The sequence below is a fragment of the Notolepis coatsorum genome (assembly GCF_963971535.1).
Source record: "Notolepis coatsorum genome assembly, chromosome: 3".
NCBI classification, from domain to species: Eukaryota; Metazoa; Chordata; class Actinopteri; order Aulopiformes; family Paralepididae; genus Notolepis; species Notolepis coatsorum.
Genome location: NC_140167.1, coordinates 28,932,087 through 28,959,227, shown reverse-complemented (window position 1 = coordinate 28,959,227; position 27,141 = coordinate 28,932,087). Strand labels below are relative to the sequence as shown.

General features: G+C 42.5%; 1 protein-coding gene across 3 annotated transcripts; it reads right to left on the bottom strand.

Annotated features, from left to right (window-relative positions):
* Window positions 1–141: 141 nt before the first annotated feature.
* On the bottom strand, window positions 142–18,637 carry gale (UDP-galactose-4-epimerase). Of its 3 annotated transcripts, none has more exons than XM_084310423.1 (11): window positions 18,515–18,637; window positions 16,227–16,355; window positions 15,018–15,130; window positions 14,471–14,584; window positions 13,275–13,451; window positions 12,583–12,696; window positions 10,561–10,627; window positions 6,834–6,919; window positions 6,394–6,471; window positions 1,277–1,391; window positions 142–559 (listed from the first exon to the last, which is right to left on the bottom strand). In XM_084310423.1, the coding sequence occupies exons 2-11, from the start codon at window positions 16,345–16,347 to the stop codon at window positions 495–497; spliced, it is 1,050 nt and encodes a 349-aa protein (XP_084166549.1). In that variant the 5' UTR covers window positions 16,348–16,355; window positions 18,515–18,637; the 3' UTR covers window positions 142–494. The 3 variants fall into 3 exon arrangements, with proteins under 3 accessions (XP_084166549.1, XP_084166550.1, XP_084166548.1); XM_084310424.1 differs by having other exon boundaries at window positions 15,018–15,127; XM_084310422.1 differs by having other exon boundaries at window positions 143–559; window positions 15,018–15,133.
* Window positions 18,638–27,141: the final 8,504 nt, after the last annotated feature.

Here is a 27,141-nt window from a genome sequence, read left to right as displayed (position 1 = left end):
GAATGCATCACATTTTGTATTTATCACACCTCACCTGTTACTACATTTGTTGAAGGTCATGCTCTTACCAGTAGTCAAACGTAGGTTAATAAATGCTTTATGCAATAGGCCTACAACAAGTCATATGTAGGCTAATCAATGTTAATAGATGAATAGACATACCTTAAATTATAAATGTTTATTTATTATCTCATCATGATTGCGGCTTTTATAGCATTAATTACATAATTAAGAGGAAATGTCCATGATGATCGTAGAAAAGACAGGAAAAGACATAACGGAGACATACAGTTTTACATGTAAACATCTGCCATAAGCAAGCTGGAGAATCAGTCATGTTCAAATGCAATGAAATAAACCATTCAGTTTGTCTTCAAGGTCTCTTCGTGAGTGAATGTGAAATAAATGAGGAACTTCATGGTTTTCTTTGGCCCTTTTTGATTTAGGAGGAAGGTGATGGGACTCGACCGGACGAGGAAGCGAGTAGAGTTTCATCAGGAGGCTGTACCGTTGGAGAAGCCGGTTGGGTTGTTGGACTGCCAGCGCCACAAGTCCTCACCTATACGCAGACACACAAACGCGTGAGGACATAGAAGGAAATACTTCAAGAGATAGAACAAGACTTTAGTTTCAGGGGAGGGTGCGTGTTATACGCCTTCACTTGTATTTACAGTAAAACAATAGATATACATTACTCTTGGAGTAAAAGAAGGACTTCATCCCCAGGCGATCAGGATACTCAATTACTCTAAGCAACACTAACCCATCCATCTACAGTCATTGCACACACATCCCACATGCACACACTCACTTTAAACAAAGTTTGCATTTTGTACTTTAGTTTGTATATTTTGTATAGTGTTAAGACCTTATTCTTTTTACTTTTTTACTCTATGAAGCACAATCGCAGGGGGCTCATACAGAACCAAGCATTTCACTGTAATGTACATGCACCTTATATGTGACAAATAAAACAAAACTTGAACTTCATACTCATCACCATATTACATAGTGTAATTAGGAACGTGTTCATTTGTATATCCTCCTAAGACACAGTTTCAGTTTCACCCCATAGGTCAGAGGTCAGGTAGAGCCAGTTTGAGGCGCCCCTGAAGCAGAATCGAACTTGCGACCGCGTGGTAACGGGATGTGCCCGCAATGTTAACATTGAAACCAGATACAGGTGTGGAGTTACAGTGACCAGACGGTTGGGTGGTATATATATATATATATATATATATATATATGTATCAGTGCAGAATAGGTTTGTTCTTACACATTCTCTCCAGGTCAAAGTCAGCCTTCCAGCCCAGCTCCTTCTCGGCCAGCCGAGGGTCAGCATAGCAGGACGCTACATCTCCCTCCCTCCGGGGGGCCACCTGGTACGCAATCTAAGAAGAAGAGGAAGAAGTCTTTATTTGTCATGCAGATGAACACACACACATGCGAGATGGGCGAGACACAGGAACACGCATGCCTCGAGTTGCAGATGAAATGTCTCTGCACTTGCCCCATCCCGTTGTGAACCCATTATTTTCCCATTGGGTTCATCTTATCGGGAGGGGAAACCCTTGTGAGCACGGGGAGAACATGCAAACTCCACACAGAAAGGCCCGGGAGATACCCCACCTGGGTACCTGGCAACGCGGCAACCTGGTCCCCAGACGGGAATCGAACCCAGGACCTTCTAGCTGTGAGGCGACAGTGTTAACCACTACCGCCGTGTGGGGATCTATGGGGAGGGCAATCAAGAGTAAATAAGTAAGGGATAATGTATAGCTACGAGGTCATTGTCGCAAAATAATTGACCGACACATAGTTTAAAATACCGAGCCGCTTCGGCGAGGTGTTTTAAACGTCAGTGAAGGTCAATTATTTTGCGACAATGACAGAGTAAAGCTATACATTATCCCGCTTATTACATGGCTAACTTACTAACAATATACCTAATTCATTTGACAAATCGCAGTTGTTCTGTGGCTCTGTCAGCCCAAATAAAGTGATTATTATTATCGCGGGCAGCCTCTGTTCTGGCTCCGCTGTAATCTACACAAGCGGCTCGGTATTTTAAACTCCGTGTCGGTCAATTATTTTGCGACAATGACCGAGTATAGCTATACATTATCCCGCTTATTACATGGCTAACTTACTAACAATATACCTAATTCATTTTACATCGACTCGCAACACTGGTTCTGGCTGCGTTCTGGCTCCGCTCGTCGCTCCGCCCCCTGTCATCGCCGGCAGCAGAACACCGGCAGTCAGTGGCGGCCGCTGGGTACTTCGCCACTAGGGGCGCTATACCAAATATTTTGCAAACATGTACAGTACAATACTGTACCACGCAAGACTCATGGCAAGACGTGAGCGATTCGACTCACGCTCACGGCAATGAATCGGCTCTTATGAACGAGTCGCTCAGCTGTTACTACAACAACACACAACCAGTCAAATAAAGTATAGTCTAGACTCTAATTCACAACTTGAAACACAATATAAATAGAAAAGTTAGAAACAAAACTCGCCCGTCTCCAAACACAGGCAGATCTCTCCCTCTCTCCTTCTCTCTCTCACACACAGCGCGACGTGGAATCGATTCGTTACACAATCAGACCTATTATATACCAAGAATAACTTCAGTATGAGTACAGGGCTGTACACATATTTTGCATATTGTTAAACGAGCCAAGGCTAGCTATTAAACTATCGATATGAATCGAAAATCTGGGACCCTGATGTAAACAAGACAAACGTCTTTCTCTGGTCTGCATCCCCTTAACAATTGTGTGTATTGAGCCGTACTGTATTGTACCCATTCTGCAATCTGTTAATAAAGTTCTCATTCATTCAAACATAGACAATATTGAACAAGCCATAATCCACGTATTTTCAATCCGAGAGAGCTGCAGTAGTTAAATCAATGAGCCATCGATAAATAAACAATCAGCAATGTCTCGCTTCATGAATGGCCAGCAGTAGTACTGCTCCTAAAAAAACTATTTACAACCGTTAACGTTAAGCCAGTTAGCCCGCACCAGCCTAGTAGTACTACTAACGTTAGCTCCCAGAACGATAGCCAGTTAGCCCGCACCAGCCTAGTAGTACTACTAACGTTAGAGAGAGAGAGAGAGAGAGAGACTCACTGTTTAGTTGAAACGTCCAGGGCAGGAAACGTGTATAATCCGCCATATAGCTTGTTAGCCAAGTGTTAGCTCAGCTGAGCTCGTCGACGTTAGCACAACACTCAACAAGTACATTCCTTTGTCCATTTCCGCTCGAACAGACTGCAAACTACCTGGCGTTCTATCGCCATGCTCTAAGACAAACTCTAACCTTAACCAACTTTGAAAGAGTGCCTAAGCTTAACAGTCTAAAGAACTTGCAGTCACAGCACGGCACGCTCTAAGACAAACAACAGTCCTAGTACCAGGAACCAAGCTAGAAGCTAGAATTGGAACATTAGAAATTGGATTCGGCCAATCAGAGATCGTCTCTGTGAAATTCTGCCATAGAAAAAAATACTGGCGTCGGCCAATCAGAGAGCGTCTCCGCGAAATGCGGCTATGGAAATTCTCACGGAAGTTCACGCTGCTTTCTATACCGCTTCAAATCGCGCTCGGATTCCAACATAATAGTCATATTTCAACGCACAACGCCGTATGCACTGATTGGCTGTGACGGAGACAGCGATCAAACTGTGACGCGCAGTCAGAGCGCTATCGCTTCTTGCCCGGGCGAGAAATACGAAAAAATAAAAAAAAACGTCACTTCCTGCCCATGAAAACGCTGTTTTTTTAATTTAGATAATAACGTTATATTGTGCATTGGAAATACAAACACTTAAAATGAGTAAATATTATTCATTTTAAACATGTTTATATTATTTATAGGGCTATAAAACAAAAAACAAAAACGTTTTTTTTTCCTTCTTCTCTCATTTAACAGGTGGGTCGGCGCCCTAGCGCCACCAGTGGCGAGCCGCCACTGCCGGCAGTGTCTAATTGCACTGAAACAGTGTGTGTCAGTGGGCTTGATTGCGAACAGCTGCGCACAGCGGTCATTATTGAAAAAACAGCGGTCATTATTGAAAAATAATGACCGCTGTCGGGGGGCTATTGACCAATCACAAGCAAGCATTTCGGCGAATGTGAAAACGCCATATAATAAATACAAATAACCCCCCCAAAACGTTAGGTGGTTAACACTTTGATTGCCTAAGGTTAAATTCATGATATACCATCCGTTGCCAGCTCTATTTAACATGGAGAAGTTCCCCTTCTTTGCAGGGCTATAACTTTTTAAATTATATTGCTAGATTACCATTATTAGGGCCCATTCAAGGTCCTATATGTATTGTTCATGGTGTAGCAACGTTAAACTTTTTCATTCACATATTCATACTAAAATATGGTCTAAAGTATAAGTATGTTTTCATCTCTTTCTGCAGCTTTCTCCAGAACGTGATTTATAGCCCCAAATGCATTATATTGATGATGAAATACAGTTTGGTAGGAATCTGTGCGAGATCAAAAATTTCAATTGGACGTACTTCTAGAATTTACTACACGTCATCTGATGTTGACCGGATGGGCTAGGGGGCGTTTATAATTCCGTGGGCAACGTTATACCATTCATCTAATGTGGGTCATATGTTCATCATAGCAGTTAGTAAAGAACACGTTAGAATATAACGCTAAAACTCACCCCAGTCTCCTCGGGCCGTTGGGCGATCAGCGTGGAGTACACATTTTTCAATTATGGGATGTCGAAATACCGGATCTATTTCCAGGTTGTATAATAGTATATACGTCCAAATCATGTTGTTTTTTCGAGTTATTTCCACCGATCGATGTTCACTGTGTGAAGACGGAGTCTCTCTAACATTAGCGAGTGCCCGGACCACATATGGAGTGAGTCCTGCCGGGTTAAAGGTTGACATCCGGTTTTTCGATCTGCCGATCGGCCACCAGATGGCGCTCTTGAACCGCTAGAGGATTGAGAGGAGATCAGAACTGTGTGTCAAGGCTGCAGAGGGGAAATATGATTCCGATCACAGATTTTTGAAACACAGATTTTGCGTTTTCGGCAGTTAAAGTGTTAAGACCAGCGCTTCTAAAAGTGGGGTCCTGGGGGGGTTCCAGGGGGGGGGGGGGTCACCAGTTAAGACCAGTGCTTCTCAAAGTGGGGTCCATGGGGGGGTCCCAGGGGGGGGGGGGGGGGGGTCACTAGCCAAATGAGTAGTTTAATTTCACTATAATTTCATTAACTAGAAGTTCATCCAATGAGAGAATATATCATGTGTGACTAATTTGATAATAGAGGAATTTAAACCTATCGTTATCTCCTCAACTACAGCTAATTTCAAAAGGATGTACAAACAACTTATTCTTGAGAAGTATGCCGTGGATGGTTAAGCATGTGTTTCGAATCAAATTGATTAGATCAATTGTTCAAAATTTTGATTGCCGATTGTTGTTAATTATTATTATTTTTAGTTTTTTTTGGTTGATAACGAAGATCAGCGATACATTTAAGATGATGCACTGGTTTAGGGCATTTACAAGCTTCTAGCTTCAGCCCTAACCTTTTCGGAAACTTGTAATTTGATTTGTGTGTTGTTTCTTTTGTACATGCTAAAATGGCTCAAAATAAACTTCATTCATTCATACAGAAGAGACAGCTAATTCTGGACTAAAGCAAAAAGCTGCTCAGAGGGGAGATAATCGAAGCTTCATTCTTCCTGCACGCACATTTCAATGTGGGCAAGATCATCAGGTTCTCAGGACCAAAAGTACTTGTCTGAAAACCTTTTTTCAAAAAACGCTTTTTCAAAATTAATGTAATTAATAATCAAGCGAGGACCATGTAGAGTCTACCTCCATGTACAGTAATTGTGTATGGAAGTGTATTGGCCACGTTACACTGTAACTGACATTCGACTACCCACAGTGCACCATCTCTGGTTTGGTGCCTTGCTCAAGGTGGGGTTTCGGGTATCATAAATCTAATACCAACACCCCTCCAGATGCTAGCTCACAGCTGGAATACCAGGGAGCCAAGTGGTATTGGGTCACCGGTTAGCCCCTCTACATCTAGGCCACCCACTTCCGATCAAGAGATACGGTCACGTGATCACACCCGTCATCCCAGATCAGTTGCACTGATTCAGTTTCTATTCCGATTCTCTTCCATTCATGAAAAAAGAGAACAACTAGGTCATGAATGCTGGAACACCCTCCTATATAAAGACACCGGCGGCTCTAACCTTTTCTCTTTTCTCGTTAACTGGCTGAAAAAGGTGGGCTGCTTTCATTAGCCCCAGAGAAACATTCTGATCGACTACACAGCCGTCTCCGTTCGCCAAAGGCCCAGCTAGACATTCATTTCACTCACCGCTTTCCCTGAGGCCTTTTCCATAGCTTTGACCATCTGGAGCACAGAGTAGCCCGTTCCTGTGCCGAGGTTGTACACCTACACACACACACACAGTGAATCAGAGGGGTTAGCGATGGGATTCGAGAGAGAAGTATACAGTATGCATGTATGTACTGTGTGTATGTATGTTTGTATTAACACGTATCTTTTGAATGTATTCTGGTATTTTATCATATGTATATTTTTGTATTTTTGTATGTTTGATTTTACAAAACAGGGGAAGTTCTCGATAAGCCTCTAGGCTTCTAACTTCTCCTTCACAATATGGTTATAACTTATTATCATGTATTGTTTTTACTTTTGTTCAACGGTGTTAATAAATAAATACAAAATATAAAAATACAAGTAGGAACAGAACAGGAGGTGGTTCGGAGCGACGAAGGACGCCGGTTACGTACCTTGAGACCACAGTTGTCCTTCAGCTTCTTGAGAGCAGCTATATGTCCCTTTGCCAGATCCACAACGTGGATATAATCTCTCACACCTAGATAGAGAGAGAGAGAGAACATGATCCATCAGTCGCAAAATTTCACATTCGACAAGCTGTAATTCTGGCATAGAATTACAGAGGCAAACCACTCAATTTAAGTGTTCCTAGAATGTACTCAATCAATATTTGAAAACATGAACACCTCTTTCCCAAAGCCAGAAAACAGGGAATTAAGGCCAAAACTCGCATGGTCTTCATAAGGTGGGGAGCTGCTCTACAGAAAATGTATTGACCCATCTCAAGCTCCGCCTTCTTTTCTTAATCCTCCAATCACAACTGTTGCTTTCATCAGATGTCCGAGGGAAAATATACTATCACATCTGTTCACAACTGTTGCTGATTGGAGGATCAAGAAAACAGGGTGGAGCTTGAGATGGGTCCATTGTAAAAGATGGTGGTGGTGACTGGGGGAGGGGCCAGGGGGTATATTCTAGTTCAGAACTCACAGCAGCACTACTACTTAAAGTATTCAAACATATCTGGGTGCTCAAAATCAGTCACCCATTCATCGTCTATGGAGCAGCTCCAAACGTCACACCTGATGACATTGCAGGTTTGAGTCCCAATTAAGGCTGTCCCCGAAGCCTGTTTTTGGGATTCGAACTTCGTCAGGGTTTTTCGAACGAATGTTTGAACCTTCGCTTTAAATTAAAAAATTAAAATAAAATCAAATCTTGTTTTTTTAATAATTCTTTATTATTATTATTATTATTATTATTATTATTATTATTATTATTATTATTATTATTATTATATTATTATTATTATTTTTTTTTTTTTTTAAATATCCTCAAACTAAATCCTCAATTTGAATCAAGTGATTAATCTGATTAAATTAGTATTTTTTTATTTTATTAAATCAACTTTCCAGCCCAGGGAGAAGCCCCAGCCCAACTAAATCAACTTTCTTTAATGAATATAACTCAGTTTCTTTTAATACTATAATATTAGTGTAGCCTAATCTTTATCTGCAACTGTGAAGAAAAACCCCATTGGTTTAAACAGAATTAATAGAAACAAATATTAAAAAAAAGAAAAAATACAGTAGATTTTTATTAAAAATAAAAAATTTGAATGTTGATTTAGAATTTGAATGCCAACGTAACGAACAAAGGTTCGAACGTTCGGGCTCAGCCCTAGTCCCAATTCTCTGGTCTTTGAATAGTTCAACAGGGTGAAGGAAAACGGTGTTTTTCAATGTATGTAATGTATATTGAGGGAGATGACAGCATCTAAAGGGGCCAGGTCAGAGAGGTCGAAATGTGCATGGTGGTGGTGGAGGCGGTTTAAAAGTGGCTGGCAGTCAGAGAGGGTGTTGCAGCAGCTGACTAAGAGAGGGCTTCAAGGTCCTTTAGCTTGTTAAACATAACAACTGATAAGGACAGGGAACAGTGCAGGCACAATGGTCAGAGAGAGAGTTTTGACATTAATGAAACAGACGTTTTAATGTGTGTTAAAGGTTTAAAAGCAGTTGTCATGGCAGCGGCACATAGTAACGAGGAAAGAGGGGCGGGCCTGTCGTTGCTATGCCAAAGATCATATAACAGCAGTTTTCTTCCGGGTAAGGGCAGACTAAGAAACGAATCCCACAGAAGAGAGGAACCATCAGAGACTTTGAAGCGATTTCCCCCTCCCCCTCCCCTCGCGGGGAAAAGGAGGGGAGGACTGACGTGGCACGACCACGACGACAGGCTTTTGGGATAACAGCCAGGCTGCAACGACCACCGAGCGGGGTAACAGGAGATCACTAGAATAATGAATGTTAGTGTTCCATCAAAGACTTTCGCAGGGACAATGCAATCTAGATCACTAGAATAATGAATGTTAGTGTTCCATCAAAGACTTTCGCAGGGACAATGCAATCTGATAACATCTGATCTGAGGCTTTTGTTTATGTAATAAACAACGTTTTTCAAGAAAGGGACTACGCTGATGGTGTGAATTCTTATGTGTACGGATTGCATTAAAGGGGATGACAAAGATTGTACAGCTAGTATGACAAGACGGAGAAATAAACACAACGCAGACTGTAACTGAGGGGTACAATTCCCTGACTGTATTGATAAGTATGGTATCATTAAACCACTACCGCTTTATGTACTTTAATTACTGGCCATACAGTACATGATATCTAAATATAATGAACACTTCCCACAATGAACCGGTTCCAATCAAAGTTGTCTTTAAGTATTTATTGCAGCAAAAGGTACATAATACTTCTCGATTATACTTTGAATGCACTTGTAAGGCAAAGGAATGTGCGTAGGCAAATCAACAATGAATGTCCATTCTCTGGTTACGCAGGAGGTAATTATACAACCTGAATCTTAGGGAATTATATCTATGGTACACTAGTAATATATAGCGGGAGATACTGGAAGGGTCCCCCTGGTTGTAAGCCAGCAGGGGTAGAAGATCTGTCGGTAGTAGAGAGTCTGGTCAACGATGACTAAGGAGACTCCAAGTACAGGAGACGGTGCAATAGCCTCTTGATCCACAGACGAATACAGCTGTTCTCCGTAGACTGTAGCTCCACAGTGAAGAAAGCTAGCCGGCCTCAGGCTCTCTGAGGCGCCGACTCGACTTGGCTCCTCGCGGGGTAAATCCAACACATGCAGGCGTCGGCGATTATCCGCTCCATAAATCACAGGACCAAAGCAAATATATTCCAGCCGCAAAGGGCTATGTAGTCGTCAGGTAGATTAATCCAGTGTACATGTCCACACGGTTCTCGTCTAGGTCTCCTCGGGTGAAAGCGCCATGAAAGCAGCCCAGCCTGGATAAGAACTCTAGCTAATACGAGGAAGCGTTGGGGATGCTGGTCACTGTAGAACTTTAGCCGCACGATACACTATACACCAATAGACTATTACTGACTTAATAGAAATATGTCGCACTCGACGGTATAGCGCCAAACTCTGACAATTCAGTTATTAATTCGCACGCGGTCTCAATGCTCTATTCTGGGGCCAAACAGGCCATACTTCACCGCACGTTGTATCGTGGGTGAGGCTTCAACTTATTGGGTAACTCTTGACTTCTGACTAAGTAAGACTAAGACTAAGTGCTAAGTGCTTCTGTATTCACCTGCGCCGTATTTATATGCACGGTGAACAAACTAGTGCCAATCTCATTTCTGTCGCGTATCCCTGGGCAAGGCCGGGCATGTCCAGACATGTCTTGACGGTGACTTTGAACCTGACTCCGGAGGCTGGTCCCTGGCGCCTGTGGACCGCTGTCCAATAGGAGAATGAAATATTATGGTCTGTAGTAGGCTAAAGGGATATTCCGTGTATATGTACAAGGAATATACAAGGGATATCAAACGATATACAAATACTATGCAATATATATCAATCAATAAATATATATATTCGGTTTAATCTGATCCTTTGTAACACAGACACTACACGACGACAACGGATGGAGAGGTGATAACACAAGCCAACAGATGAGGAGGTGATACTGGCTGATTGATCGGAATCTGGTTGTTCATGTTCACAGTCATTTAAATTAGCCTGTCGTAGACCATGGGATTAACATAGTATATGATCTCTTTAATTGTTGGCGTTCCCCCGAGCCCAACGTTAAACCCAATGAGAACAGATGGGCACATGGTGATGCTTCATCATTACCTGTTCCATCTAGTGTGTCGTAGTCGTTCCCAAATACACTGAGGTGCTTTCTTCTCCCTACAGCAACCTGTGAAAGACAAAGACAATTAACACAGTCTGAAAATAACATCAGTTGGAGGCAGAAGCAGAAACATTTTATTTGCAAAATACAAGCAATGTTCAAGAATATGTCCTGCTGATAAGTGTTGATGTACCAGAGCAGCCCTGCCTGAAGCCTAGTAAGACTACAGTCTCCCCTGGCTGGAGAGGGCTGCCCTTTGGCTAGTCTTGAAGAAGAAAGGAAATACAGGAGTCTTATGACCCCAGAGGAGAGAGCGAAAAATACAAAGCAGTGTTCAACAGTGAGAAGCATAGTCCCTCTCCCCGGAGTAGAGGCAGGGCTTAGATAAGACGGGAATCCCTGGACATGCGGGGGTAAAGAAACGACATTGGAGAGAGTGAATAACAGCACAATGTGTGGCTGGAGTAGGGGCTACCGCTCCCCCATCGACCCTCCCTCCCTCCCAGCCCCCAGTTGGATATCATAAAGCTCACAGTTCGAAACTGTAAATAAATACCATAAATAGCAGTAACACGAGCGCGTTCAAATCTGGCAAAGAGCGGGAGCAGAGTGTTTAAGAATCACAAAGATTCACGCTCTCAACATTCTGATCTAGAGGATGTTGCAAGAGGGTACTACTCTCCCATTGGCTGACTCTCTCAAGTCAGAACCCCCCCTCCCCTTCTGTACCATATTGCAGCAGCAAGGTCTCCTGTTCTTTGAGTTTAGCCAAAAGTCTGTTTAGAGCAGTCGGTTCACTCTGCCGCCATCTTGATAATGGGAACTAACCCCTATCTCTTTGAGTCATCCGTATCTAAGAATCTGTCATACATAGAATTGTTGCAATTCTCGCTCACAGTTAGCCACTCTGCCCCTAGTAGTGGCTCACGGGCACGGCACTGCGCATAAGACCAGGTCAGTCTATGAGACATGTCCTTGTTCTTTCATATTTGATGTCACTGATAAATTACTGACAACACAGAATGGTTAATTTAGTCAAAAAGGACAATTTTGTGATAGAAAAATGCCTTTTGTCCACTTAGGGCTCACGTCCACCTGCCTCATATTTATGACCGCACAAGTCTTTTTTCAATGTATTCCAATGGGGAGGGGCCGTATGCGGCCGCCTATAGGAAGTGCGCTGCAGTCGGCTTCTTTTTTCAGCGCCTTTCAGCTTTATTGTGCGGCCGCACCAGCGTTTAAAGTTTAAACTTGCTGAACTTTTTTTCTCACCGCATGCGCCCACCCCAGTACTACCGGGCGCACTGCCAGCGTTTTTCAGGTGAAAATGTGAGATAGGTGGACCCGGGCCCTTAGACCAGCTCCTATGCATGCTCCATCCACTGGTTTCAGCCAGTTAGTTTAGTTACCATGGCAATCATTTACAACTTGACATAAAATCACAACACATTGAATTATTTATATGAATATGCTTGTTCTGTAGCAAGTAGGCCTAGTTTCATTGTTGCAGCTGTCTTTACATTTACATTTAGTAATTTAGCCGACGCTTTTATCCAAAGCGACTTAGTCCGTCTCTGGTACAGCGCCACCCTAGATAACTGGGATTGGTTGAGGAAATCCAAACAATCCACACCATTTCTTCCCTCTACACGCCAAGACCTTTCCGCTAGACGTTTCTCCTGCACTGGTGCAGTAGTGCTTAAAGTAGTGTTAAGAAATGTCTGGATGGTGCAAAACTACCATCAGGCTGACCGTGGTTGATGTAACCACTTCCAAAACGTAGAATCCCAGGTGGGTTACACAGAAACACTCAACGATTCACTAGCTTCACATTATGACAGACACACATCTTTGGCTAGTCGGTCGGACAACACATATGCAGTGCACAGAGACAGCGGAACAACAGCAGCAGACAACATATATCAACTCTCCATACATTTCCGGATCGACACAGATATAGAAAGTAGAAATCAGGATGCAGAGACCTCTGATCCAGCCATACGTTTAGAGGAGAGTCCTACCTGGGCGACGTAAGGTAGCAGGTTGTTGGGGATCCCCTGCGGATCTTCTCCTATAAGACCCGAGGAATGTGCTCCAATAGGGTTGAAATAACGCAATAGTACAGCATTCCAGTCCTGTGGGTACAGAGGGAGCTTTTATTTTTGGGTGATTCTTTTCTCATTTCTTAACTACGTTGTCAATGTGGTGTTATGGTCTTAAGATTGGATTCCTGGATTGATTGATTGTGTGTGTGTGTTTGACTTAGGACAAAAATGGGAACACACATTTCAGAGAACCCATCAGTTTATTAAAAAGGAGAAGGACACACATTAAGAATTCACATGTGTTCTTCAGTTAGTATTTGTTAAAACGCACCCTCTCTCCCTCTAAATCTGGAAATCAGAGAGACAACCCTCCAATCGGTGGTGTAAAAACGTGTGTGAGTTATTACACCCAAATTAGGTTTTAGTTCTGGTTCAGACCATGTAGCGAGGCTAGAATCCAAACTCATTTGGGTGTAAGAGTTCACACAAACATGTTATGGCCTCATAAAGTCAGAGCCACATTCACCATCTATGGAGCAGCGAGATTACATTAGGCATGTATTGGTAAGGGTTAGTGATTAGGGAATGGATACATTTAGTCGAATGCCTCCCGTTTTGGCCTAAGTCGATGTGTGCGGGTGCGACGTGTGTGTCTGTGTGAACATTACCTTCTCAGCCTTACATTGGTCCTTCACCATCTCCTCAATAAAGTACTTGGTCTTGCCATAGGGGTTGGTGCACCCGCCCACAGGGTGTTGCTCATCTATGGGCAGGCGCTGCGGGTCCCCGTACACTGTGGCAGAGCTGCTGAAGACCAGATTGTGCACCCCATGAGCCTGCATCACCTGGGACACATGCAGGTGCACACAACCACCACACACACACACACACACACACGCACGTATGTACACACGCACAAACAGCAGCCGCTGAGACAGTAGGCTAAAGCACAGACACTTTGGCAAGTAGGCGACACAGGGGTGCGTTAAGAAGCTACAAGCTCCACACATACATGCGTTATTCCATACTGCATACGTAGTATGGAACAGGGATATCGGTCCGATACCGGGCTATAAACAAAATTAAATAATAACATCGTATCGGAGAATTTCTCCAATACTAAAATCTGATAGCAAGAAACACGTGTAACATGCCAGAAATCAAAGCAAAGTGACTTGATTTGCTGCATTTTTGGCACGTTAACCTTCTATAAAAGGGAGAAATGTATTATATATCTCAATAATCTTTGTCCAATAACGCCAAAATGACGGTCCAAGTCTATAAATGGTAAATATAAATGGTTATGGTGCATTTATATAGCGCTTTTATCCAAATCGCTTTACAATTTTGTTCCTCACATTCACCCACAGACGGCGGAGGCAACCATGCAAGGTGCCAACCTGCTTATCGGGAGTGTCTTGCTCAAGGACACAGCGGGAATCGAACCGGAAACCTTCCGATCACCAGACAACAGCTCTACCTCCTGAGCCAATGTCACCCTGTTCTATACTGTTCAATTAAAAGTTGGCTAATGGATCGGATTGATACTCTGTATCGGTCGATTCAGTATCTGTATACTATCGGGACTGAAAGTTATATCCTATATGGAATTTGGAGTAATGTAGTTAGTCAACGTAAAATCCAAGCACAGATCGGTGCATCCCCGGCATGGAATTTGGAGTAGTGTAGTTAGTTAACGTAAAATCCAAGCAAACACACAAAGTATGCAGGTTGTCGTGCACTCACAAAGACAACAACACTGTAAGTGACACCCGCTTCAAACAGTGCAAAGGGATTGATGGTTAGGTGGGTGAGTGGGTGTGTGGGGGCAGACCACAAAGTGACACGTTTAAAACTGACTGACCTCCATTAAGTTGATGGTGACGGTGAGGTTGACCCGGTAGTAGTGCAGCGGCTGTGCCACCGACTGCCCCACGGCCTTCAGACCAGCGAAATGCATCACGGCACAGAAGGAATGCTGCGATGTACAAGACAGCAGAGACCGTCACACACACACCGCCAGTAAATGTGAGCGAGCAATGGTGAGGATTTTATTATTTAACACAATATTCTTACTCTGCATTTCACCAACGTGAAAGCAATAGCATACATAGCATAGCATATAGTATAGTAGTATAGTATATATATAGTATAGCATATAGTATTTACATGCTATACTATGTTATTTGATACTATCTTGTCTAGCACAGTCTCTGGAGCGTAACAGTAAGAAGCATTTTGTATGAAAGTATTCTGTACTTCTGTATGACAACTATTAAAGAAACTTGAAACTTGAAACTTGATAGTGACTTTTACTTCCATGTCGAAAATTTTGTGCCACATTCTTCAAATGGGCGGATGTGTAATTTTTAATGAAACTCTGGGCATGTTAAAAACGTAGTTCCTCTGACCCGTTTAAAGATCCTCTCCAAGCCGGGCTTGTCCAGAAGGTCTAGTTCATGGAACTCAATGCTGGTGTCCAGAAACTTCTCTATCCTGCGGATGCTCTCTGGCACATCTCCTTCTCCTCCACCCCAAAAGGACATGGTAAGGACATGGTACGTACACACACACACACACACACACACACACACACTGAGTGCCAATGACGAGATTTCTCGTTAGTTCATGCCAACCGTTCAGTGCCAACGACGAGAGATTTTTCTTTTTTTTAATTCGCGATTTCCATTCATATTTCATCAATCTAGCCTCACGTTACCACTGGAACTCTCTCTGAGCTCCATTGGGAAAATACCGCTCCCTATCATCTCTCCGGATGGTACTGCACCCCTTTGGATTGGATTGAATGAAACGCATGAGAAAAAAAGAATCCTGCTTCCACATTTTACTTCTCAGGCATGTAACTCGAGCCGATCGGATTCATTGTGGACCATCAGAACAGCGTGGAATCGGTGTTTCGACCACCCAGCGTTGGATCAATAAACGCGATCGATATTTGGAATGGCGATCAGGAATTGGAATAATCTTTTTGGAGAACATCTGATCTGCGGTAAGGAATCTATTTTACCAGTCTTGGGATAATCAGAGCTTTTTTCACAGAGATATCAACGTGGGCCCTATGTGTGTGTGTGCGTGGTGTGTGTGCTGATAAGGAAATGGATAATCGATTTTTCAACCTGCTTCTATAGCGTGCATAAGTACACATATACTATCGATAATCTAGCGTTTATTTGAAAACTATTCATAAATAGGCCGAAAAATGACATTTTTTTGTGTATTCCAGTGTATTCCACTAAAGGGCGATTATTACAGAATCTTTATATTTTCCTGAAACTTTCAAAAAACGAGTTTTTCAAAATGGTATAAAACGGAAATGAACCGATTAAAAAACAATCCGTTTCGACAATGTTGACTGCAAACAAGTCATTGATAAGCGTCGGCCATATTATACACATAGCCATAATTTAAGATATAGTTTATGCGTTCGCAAATATGAGAGCTCTATCATTTAAGTGGGCGTTGGCACGCAACAGGGTTCCGGGGCACCACATGGCTGGCACTGAAAGTGTTAAACAAACACTCCGACACCTCTCACATAGATAATGTATCAGCCTTTAATCAGCAGAGAGCTTCGGTTTCCAGTAAGGAAAGTGACTTACCTCGTACAGCGTTGCTGAAGTTGTCTATGACAATGGGGCAGAAGCCTGCTTCAATGAGCTCCACCACACAATGGCTGCCGACGAAGCCTCCTCCACCCGTGACCAGGACCTTCTCTGCCATTCTCCTGTCTTACAACAGAGGCACACATCACACACTGTTGCACCATGTCCCCTCTACCCTGTCCATACCTGTACCTCCCCTCCCACTTCCCCCACGCTGCTATGACACCCGAATTTCCCCCAAGGGGATCAATACAGGGATGTCTCATCTTATCTTAGTCCAGTAGGCTGATCAGATTTGTCATGCATAATAATAATAATAATTTAGGACCTGCTCAGAGGTCATCAATCGGCACGCATGCAGATGCATGAATGCGATTCGTCTCTGCGATTAACCCATCCCGTCGTCTTTCCCCCCCAAGGGCAGCCGGGAGCAGACAGGCGCAACGTGAGCCGAGCCAGGGGACCAATCCAAGTGCTCCTGTCAGTCTTCGTCAAGGACGCCACAGCGTTAGCGATCTTGTTGTTGTGCATGTTTTTCCATTGGGTTTATCTTATCGGGGGGGAAACCCTTGCGAGCACGGGGAGAACATGCAAACTCCACACAGAAAGGCCTGGGAAATACCCCACCTGGGTAACTGGCATCATGGAAACCTGGTCCCAAGCGGGAATCGAACCCTGGACCTTCTTGCTGTGAGGCGACAGTGTTTGACCACTACAACACCGTGCATGTCATAAATGTCATGATTATATTAGATTAGATGATTATATTAGATTTTTATATCTGTATGTTGTGTATGTCATAAATGTCATTATGAATTGAAAATGGGGGACCCTGATGTAAACAAGACGAAAGTCTTTCTCTGGTCTGCATCCCCTTAAAAATTGTGTGTATTGAGCTGTACTGTACTGTACCCATTCTGCAATCTATTAATTAAAGTTTTCAACCAATCAGTAAGTTTGATCTCCCAGTCGAACAAAACATTGGTAGTCATTGTTCCCTGTGCTGATTGACTTCTTAGGCTATTTCCCGAAAAATTATAATCACATATATTATTTGCGAGACCTAGATCTAAAAAGAGGTCCTTCCACATAATTGCATGTGGGAAACATCATTTTACGCATTTGTCGTTTGTTGATTGCCTAAGTCAACTTACTAAGCGATCAGTCGACAGTCCTGTGACTTATTTAGTCGATTGTCAAAGGGTCTAGGATGACCCTAAATGTTACATACGGTCCACCCTCTATGCAATTCAAAGATAGTGTGTTCTGTTTTCCAATGGCCAGTTGATGCGGTTTATGACCACCAGACCAGATAAGCACTTTCTTTTCCAATTTTGGATGACTGCATCTTCTGGCAGCTTATTTTGTGTACGTTTTATAATAGATTTAGCTCACGCTAACTTTCATAGCGATATCATTGTTGCAGGAGCCAGGTCGTAAAGCTGAAGGTTTTACCAGGATAAGCCTCGACTTATCCATATCACTATGTGTCATTTCACTAAACCCCACCTACAGTTCCTGACAAACCAGGATACAGAGACAAATAGTCTATCTACTTGTACTGGGTTGTACTGTACAACGTGTATTGATACTTGATTACTCACCTGAAGGACTTAAGGGTGATAACATTATTGTACAGAGTTGTCTGGAATGGTAATAATCCTGAATAAACTATATAGCCAGCCTACTGTTAAACTGAAATATCCGTTTAAAACTCATAATTAAGTTACATGATGATGCCATTCAAAGCAACATTTCATATAGTGTAGGCCAAGCGAACTCAGTGAAGCTCACCTTACAAAAGGTAAAGGTGACATCCTATCTGGCCTGAACGGTTCGAACTCAGAGATTGATTGATTGATTGATTGAAAATTGTATTAACAGATTGCAGAATGGGTACAATACAGTACAGCTCAATACACACAATTGGGGGATGCAGACCAGAGAAAGACTTTCGTCTTGTTTACATCAGGGTCCCCCATTTTCAATTCATCATAATATTATGACATACAGATAGACAGTACTGTTACATCTAGACATTTATGACATACCAGATCTACAAATATACAGTACTGTTTGAGTACATAAAGAGAGGTAAAAACGCCAACAGTATCCATGCTTTACCATCAGATTTAGATTTGAAATGCAAAGCCCCTTTCGCGAGCAAAACAAGACACCATACAAAACTTTTAGACCGGTGTATTGAATGCCTACAACTGTCAAGAAGACTTAGACCCCATTCTAGCTGTATAACTGATTTTGGGTGTCGCTGTCAAAATACTTACTCAGGCTGCCTGTACGAGGTTAGAATATGCCTCCACAGAAGAGGGACTGCAGACAATTTGAGGAGTTGAGGAGGAATAGATTTGTCAACTAAAGAAACGTCCCCTGTCGCTTGGACATTATTGCTTCCTGTAAAGACGTGGAACAGATGATACCGTCATTAAGACAAACCTCCGGTTATGCTCTTTTCAAAATAAAAGATTGCAGTTCAGCCACGATTTTAGTGTTCACAAAATAGCATGTTTGAATATGCTCGTTTAGATTCTAATGTAAGTAATATGCCATATTTCAGATTATTTGATAACAATAATGACAAATCAATTCGCCTAAGTGAAGTATGCACTGGACATGCCGTTTATTTTTAAGGATTCACCGGATACTTTCTGTATATTGTCTCCAACTTCACGGTACTTGAAACGTGGACAACGTCGAACCAGGAAGAATCACGCTGCTCTGACGTAGGAAACCACTCGCACACAACCACGCCTTTGACCATTCATCCACTACTACAGTAGAGTTACTGTCTGTGCTCCTCCGACAGTATATCTGCTAAACATAACACTGAAAGTTAAGTAAAACATTTGATAATAATAACAATAATATATATAGGCCTACAGTGTATAAAATAGAAATATAGGAAGTGAAGCCTAATATATTTGCAGACTCTAAATGGTCAAATTATTGCAAAATTAAATTAAGGCGAGACACCTACCTGGGCTCCATCCTAGAGGCAAATCTTTCCTGTGACAAAATGGCATCCAATGTAATAAAAAAAGTCAACCAACGAACTAGATTCTTGTACCGGATCTCCTCTCTGGTAAACAAGAATACCCTGAAGACTCTGGCAGGAGCACTCATTCAAGGGTACTATGACTATGCGTGCACCTCATGGTACCAAAGCACCTCAAAGGCGCTTAAAACAAAATTACAAACATCACAAAACAAACTGGTCAGACTACTACTTGACCTGAACCCCAGAACCCACCTCACCCCTGCCCACTTTGCCAACCTAGGATGGCTTAGAGTAGACGACAGAGTACAGCAACTTGCAATGGGCCTGGTCTACAAGATACACTATACGACCGGGGTGCCCATGTACATGTCAAAATACTTCCCAAAGGTCAGTGAATACCACAAACTACACCAGAGGAAGCTCAACAAATCATGTTAAACCCAGATTCGGCTCAAACAAGGGACTAAACACGTTTCGCAATTATGCCACAACAATGTGGAACGCCCTACCCAAAGCTGTAAAGGAATGTGAATCCCTGCCCACATTCAAAACCGCCCTTAAAGAGCACCTACGGGAGGCTGCAATTCGAAACTGGCCACCGTAAATGCCCAAAACCCCCACCACCTCCTAATAGACAGTCTCCTCCCCACCGCATGTATATATTCCCTCCCCGCCGTATGTATATTTCCCTCCCACCCACCCACCCCCTCCTAATGTACAGTCCCCTCCCCATCATATGTATATACTCTGTCAGGATCTAGGGGTAACAGTACTGTATATTTGAATACCGCCTATGTCACAAATGTATCAGTACTAAATACCTATATGTCCCTATGCCATAAATGTCATGTATGTTGTGTATGTCATAAATGTCTATATGAATTGAAAATGGGGGACCCTGATGGAAACAAGACAAACGTCTTTCTCAGGTCTGCATCCCCTTAACAATTGTATGTATTGAGCCGTACTGTATTGTACCCATTCTGCAATCTGTTAAATAAAGTTTTCATTCATTCATTCATTCACACTGCAGGTGAATAGGCAAATATACTTTTTTTTGTTGATTTTGAGATTTTGTTATATTTTGCTTCCTAAACATGTCTTCTATGAAACTAGTGACAATAAAATGTCAATAACACACATTTAGTTGTTTATTTTACTTCATTTTGCCTTATTGCATCCATAAATGTGCGCATATTTAATGGAGAAGTGCCTCATTTGCATATATAAACATACATTTCAGAAAACTTGCAATATATTTTTTCTTAGTTTATATGTACATAACAAACTGGGAAAGTTTCATAGTGATATCTATTCAAATGTTTTTTGCCTATTAGGGGGTACTACACTGTACTACACTGTTTGTAGCCTGTGTGTAGTTCTGTTCAGTTCAATAACATCATTATTATTATTATTCAGTTATCAGGCATGTGTTTAGGTTGTCTATTACTAATGGTTTGATTAGGTTTTGTGTTTGTAAATATCTGTTTAAAAAAAAAAAGTATGGCATTTTACAATACAGAACTTTGAAGGCGTTTTCCCAAAAATGAGTTTTAAGAGTTTTCCCTCATACTCTGCGCCAGAAATCTCCACTGCAGTAGCACTCACATACACCAAACCTTCCAGTTCTATTCATATCTATGTTCTGAAGGTATTTACAGAAGGGTTTGTTGATATCGCATTCATACCCTGATTTATATCACATTTCATTCCTAAAAACATGGCGAAATATGGAATTTTACCATAAAAATTGACTGAATGGAGTATTTTCTGATTTATGGAGTGATAAAAAGAGATATCCAAAATCCCCTCTGTAATAACCTTTGGCTCTAATATGTCAACAAAATGAAACTATAATTTTGAAAATGGCTTTATCCAATGTTCAGATTTCTGTCCTGGAATTATATGCAAATTAGTGCATATTTAAGTAGATAATGCCTAATTTGCATATTTAAACATACAATTTCAGAAAACTTGTAATACAAAACAGTCTTGTCTTAATATAAGTAATCAACTGGGGAAGTTTCATTGTGATATCTATTAGTTAATTATTTTACCCTATTCACCTGTAGTGTCTCCCCTTAAATAAACAAAAATACATTACATTTCCCAACAACCTCCTTCACTGAAGCACTGCTGGTACTTGTAAATGGTCACAATCCATGACTCTATGGCTGATGGTGATGTACCTGAATGTAATGAATCTATCTGACTCTATCGACTGATATAGAATAGAATAGAAATACTTTTATTATCCCGAGGGAAATTTGACACTGCAACTGATGGTGATGTACCTGAATGTAAGGATATTCGACTTTTGGATAGATTTCACAACTTATGGTTCTGACTGAGCTATGGTTACTCTTGATAAGACAATATATTCTTAATTTAGGTCCATACCATTGATTGATTGATTGATTGATTGATTGATTGATTGATTGATTGATTGATTGAAAAGTTTATTAACAGATTGCAGAATGGGTACAGTACAGTACAGCTCAATACATACAATTGTTAAGGGGATGCAGACCAGAGAAAGACTTTCGTCTTGTTTACATCAGGGTCCCCCATTTTCAATTCATCATAAAACCATACATCATAATACCATACATCAACAGACCATCTTTCTCTCACCTCCATAGCCATGACGTGCTTTGAGAAGCTAGTGAAGGGCTACATCTGTTCCTCCCTCCCCATCAACCTGGACCCCCTGCAATTTGCATACCGCCCTAACAGGTCCACGGAGAACGCCATAGCCCATGTGCTGCACCCAGCAGCATCACACCTGCAGGCAGGGGAACTATGTGAGAATGCTGTTCATCGACTACAGCTCAGCATTCAATACCATAGTCCCCTCCAAACTCATAGCCAAGCTCAGGGACCTGGGCTTGAACTATGACCTCTGCCAGTGGGTCTTGGACTTCCTGACGGGCAGACCCCAGGTGGTAAGAGCAGGCAACTGCACCTCCTCATCCATCACGCTCAACATAGGGGCCCCCCAGGGCTGTGTTCTGAGCCCCCTCCTCTACTCCCTGTACACACATGACTGCCTGGCACAGCGGAACAACAACACAATCATCAAATTTGCTGATGACACAGTAGTGGTGGGCCTGATCTCTGCCAACGACGAGAGGGCCTACCTGGAAGAGGTAGAGAATCTGTCACAGTGGTGTCAGGAGAACTGCCTCTCCCTGAACGTCAGCAAAACAAAAGAGATGATTGTGGACTTCAGGAGGTCGGGGGTCAAGGACTACAGCCCCCTCAGCATCGACGGGGCACCGGTTGAGAGAGTGAACAGTTTCAAGTACCTCGGAGCCCACATATCCGAGGACTTGACATGGACCACACACATTGACAGTGTTGTGAAGAAGGCACGACAACGCCTCTACTTCCTCAGGCGCCTAAGGAAGTTCCAAGTCAGTCAGAAGATCCTTAAGAACTTCTACTCATGTACAATAGAGAGCATCCTGACTGGCAACATCACCTCCTGGTTTGGGAATAGCACTGCACAAGACCGTAGCAGACTACAAAGAGTGACACGTTCAGCCGAACGCACAATTGGAGGGGGGCTTCCCACCCTCCAGAACATTTACAACAAGCGGTGCAGGGGGAAGGCTAAGAGAATCATCAAGGACTCCAGCCACCCGAACAACTGCCTCTTTGAACTGCTGCGGTCAGGCAAGCGATACCGGAGTCTTAAGGCGAGCACAGAAAGACTCAGAAGAAGCTTCTATCCCCAGGCCATCAGGCTGCTCAACGAACAATAAACACTATGCAACAACCATCAAATGCACACACACCCACACGCACACACTCACTTAAACAAACAACACACTGCAGCACCCACTCTCCACACTTTAGATCACCTAAACACACTTTACACTTTATATTTATTGGTAAAGGATTTGCACTACAACTCGTACACCTTACTGTAAATTGTACCTAAATTGTACCTCATCCCATTTCTGCTCTGCACTATATAGTATTGTATATTAGTACATTGCATAGTATATTGTATATTGTATGGTAACTCAGTTACTTCTATTCTGCATCGAACATTGTACATATGTCTATACTGAACACTGTGACCTCTTTTTTTACTTCTATTTTACATGCTATACTATTTTATTTCATACTTATCTTGTCTAGCACAGTCTCTGGAGCGTAACAGTAAGAAGCATTTTGTATAAAAGTATTCTGTACTTCTGTATGACAACTATTAACACTTTGATTGCCACTCACAAGTTTTCTCGGATTTATAATAGTTATGTTGAAAGCCACTCACGAGATTTCTCTGAATTTTTTTTTCTTTTTCTTTTTAGCGATCTGAAATCATATTGCATCACGCGAGCCTACCCTCAGGAATTGGAATATACCAGTTGGATACCATCTGATGTCAGGTAAGGAATCTATGTTATCAGTGTTAGGATAATCAGACTCTTTTTGATGAAGATATAAGATGTTTTGTGAAATGTGCTCTATCGGTTTTACTGAAAAAACCATGAGGAAATGAAAACGGCTATTATCAGCGCGCGGCTCGAATGGGCGTGCGTGTACGTATAATATTGATCATCTAGCGTTTATTTGAAAACGATTCATAAATAGGCCGACAAATATCAACGTTCTGGAATATTCCAGTAAAAGACGATTATCACAGAATGGGCTGTTTTTACCTCAAAACGTGTGCTTTTCAAAATGCTCTCAAACGGAAATGAAGCGATAAAAAACCAATCTGCCTTGACAGCACTGACTGGAAAATTATTCTTTGATAAGCGACGGGCAGATTAGACACATAGCCATAATTTAAAACATAGATTAGGCGATATTAACGTTAACATTAAAGTGGATGGTGGCATTCAAGCACTAACTCTGGCGCCACCTGGTGGCACTGAAAGTGTTAAAGAAACTTGAAACTTGAACTTCTTTATACATAAGGAATAATATATTCCAAATATATTGAATATCACATTGTAATCTCTTTTGAAAAACGAATGTGTTACAATCACAGCCAGGGCCTCTCTCTCTCTCCTGCTACTTCCACGCCCTTATATGGGCAGCTTCCTACCTGCAGCTTCCACACGCTGTCACCTGGGATCAATCAACGCACCTGAGACGCGTCAGGTCATCACCAGCCCCGCCCCCGACAAGAGACCTGGGTTTCCTGCCACTCCCTGTCCGAGTGTTGCTACGCCTACCTATAGTACGAGGACGTAACCTACCTGCTGCTCTGTGTATTTCTCTGCCTTGTCCTCCTAACCATAGATATATATAGAACTATATATATCTATGCTCCTAACCAGTGGTGCAGTCGTAATATGGGAACTGGTAACACGCCACGCCACGTGCATGCGCACAGAACTGATTTATACACACACACACACGCACGCACATGTGATCTGGTAACACTGCGTGTAACCGCGTGTGACCACGACTGCACCACTGCTCCTAACCCCTGTCTTCCTCTCCCAAGACACCACCCGCCTGGACGTTCCTGTAATCACGAGGAGTGCTCCTGCTCGCCTCTGTCGCACATTCCTGTGTACATTCATAACCCTGTCTGCATGGTACCTTTTTGGATTAAACAACCTAAACCGCTTCATTCTCCTCTCCCCGTGTTCTGCTCTTGGGCTCAAGTTAAACACTACCCTAACAGAATGAACAACTGAGATTTCACCCATTAGAGGTGAATGAAATATCCAAATGATATCTCCTTCTAGTGAATCTGTGCTCGGGCATGTTTAATAAGTCTATTGCAAAGTGGAAGCACCTCACATTTGTGTCTAATATTTGGAGGTTTCCAGCCCATATCTCCACACATCCACCGCCAAAAACGGCTTACGACGGGGTTTCAAGGTCATGCGAATTCCGCCATTCCACGGCGTACAACGTTATTGAGATCATATTTCAATGATCTCTTAATTCCCTCACCCAGCCTCGGCTGAGACAGTGGGACTCGGCACAACCGTGCAACGCTTAAATACCGCCGCCTGGTGGATGATCGGGCGATTTACAACCGGAAATGGATCTCTGGTGATCTCCGTGCATCTGGGAAATGCGTCCGGCAGTCACATATTGTTGCGGGACTCTAGACACACATCCGTGTATATGGATCGCTGCCATAACTCAATAATCGATATGATTTGGGCGTTTATTTCGCCATACAAACCGGAAATGGATCTAGTCGATCGACGTCAAATAAGTGGGATCTTTTTCCTCCAGTCTCATCGGCGAACGGTAAGAGGACAGTAACGTTACTTTCAGCGTGATTGTTATTATTAATGCAAACTGCTCTGATCAATATATCACCCATACTACATAAAGCATTTACTGACGATCACGGAATTATAAACGACCCCCCCCCCCCCGTTCATCCGCGCATGATGAGTCATAACGTTTAGGATCGTATTCAGTTGGATTTTTTAATATAGCGTGTATCACGAATAAACTGCAATCGATAATCTATATTATGCGTTTAGGCCTATAACTAGCGTTCTAGGAATTACTGCAGAAAACGATAAAAACATATTTATATTCTAGACGGTATTTTCGTATATGAATCTATGAATGAAAAAGTATAACGTTCCTACATCCTGAACGATAGATAATCGATGTTGAATGGGCCATAGTAATGTCAATTTAGCAATACAATTTAAAAAGTTATAGCCCTGCAAAGAAGGTGAACATCTCAATAGGCTTAGAGTGGTGGCAGAGAGTGGTATGAGAGGGGCAAACTGCGTGGCAGTTAATGTGTTTATCCAGAACTTGAGTTGGGAGTTTATGAACTCCCAGGAATGATCAGATGGCTTGAATTGTATTACAACTTGCATGTTCATGAAAACCTGATACACTGGAAGCATAATCTGAAAAGGATATTTACAAGACTCATGTATAGGTTTAGAATCCTAGTTCATCACAGTCTTTGATTTTGTTCAGTACTGACCCCAGTGCTCTACCCGCTGAATCAATTAAAACACATAATGTCTTCCTCGAAGGTCATAATTATGTTCATCCCGTAACACTGAAGATCACTCATGCCTATCTAATCATTAAAACAGTGACACGTAATGAGGAATTACCCTTTTTTATTAGACCTTTGGTTGCTATTATTCAGATTATAATGTGGGATTGTGTGGGATGGAGGTGGTGTTGGGTGGCTATATTTTGGAGGAAGTCAGGTGTGTGTAGATCTAGGTAGATGGGTCCAGCCACTACCACATTCTTCTTGGTAGGCGCCCCTGGACAGCCGTTCAACACCTTTTGGGGACAGGATTGATTGATTGATTGATTGATTGATTGAAAACTTTAACAGATTGCAGAATGGTACTATACAGTACGGCTCAATACAAACAACAGCTAACAGGATGCAAACCAGAAAAAGACTTTCATCTTGTTTACATAAGGGTCCTCCATTTTCAATTCATCAAGACATTTATGACATACACATATACAGTACTGTCTAAGAAAAAGAGATCATAAAAAATATACATCTGAAGGGGAAGAAACTGTACATTGAAACAATCGTCTGTCCAACTATCAGGTGTGGGGCCTGGCTGGCCTGCCTGGGTGTCTGTGGAGAAGAGTTTGGGGCCTGGCTGGCCTGCCTGGGTGTCTGTGGAGAAGAGTTTGGGGCCTGGCTGGCCTGCCTGGGTGTCTGTGGAGAAGAGTTTGGGGCCTGGCTGGCCTGCCTGGGTGTCTGTGGAGAAGAGTTTGGGGCCTGGCTGGCCTGCCTGGGTGTCTGTGGAGAAGAGTTTGGGGCCTGGCTGGCCTGTCTGGGTGTCTGTGGAGAAGAGTTTGGGGCGCGTCTATACTTCCCACAAGCAAGTTGTCCTTTTGCGTGATCTGATTGGCCACTGACGTTTCTGGTGATGTGATATGTGCGCCCAATCGTGTGACGGC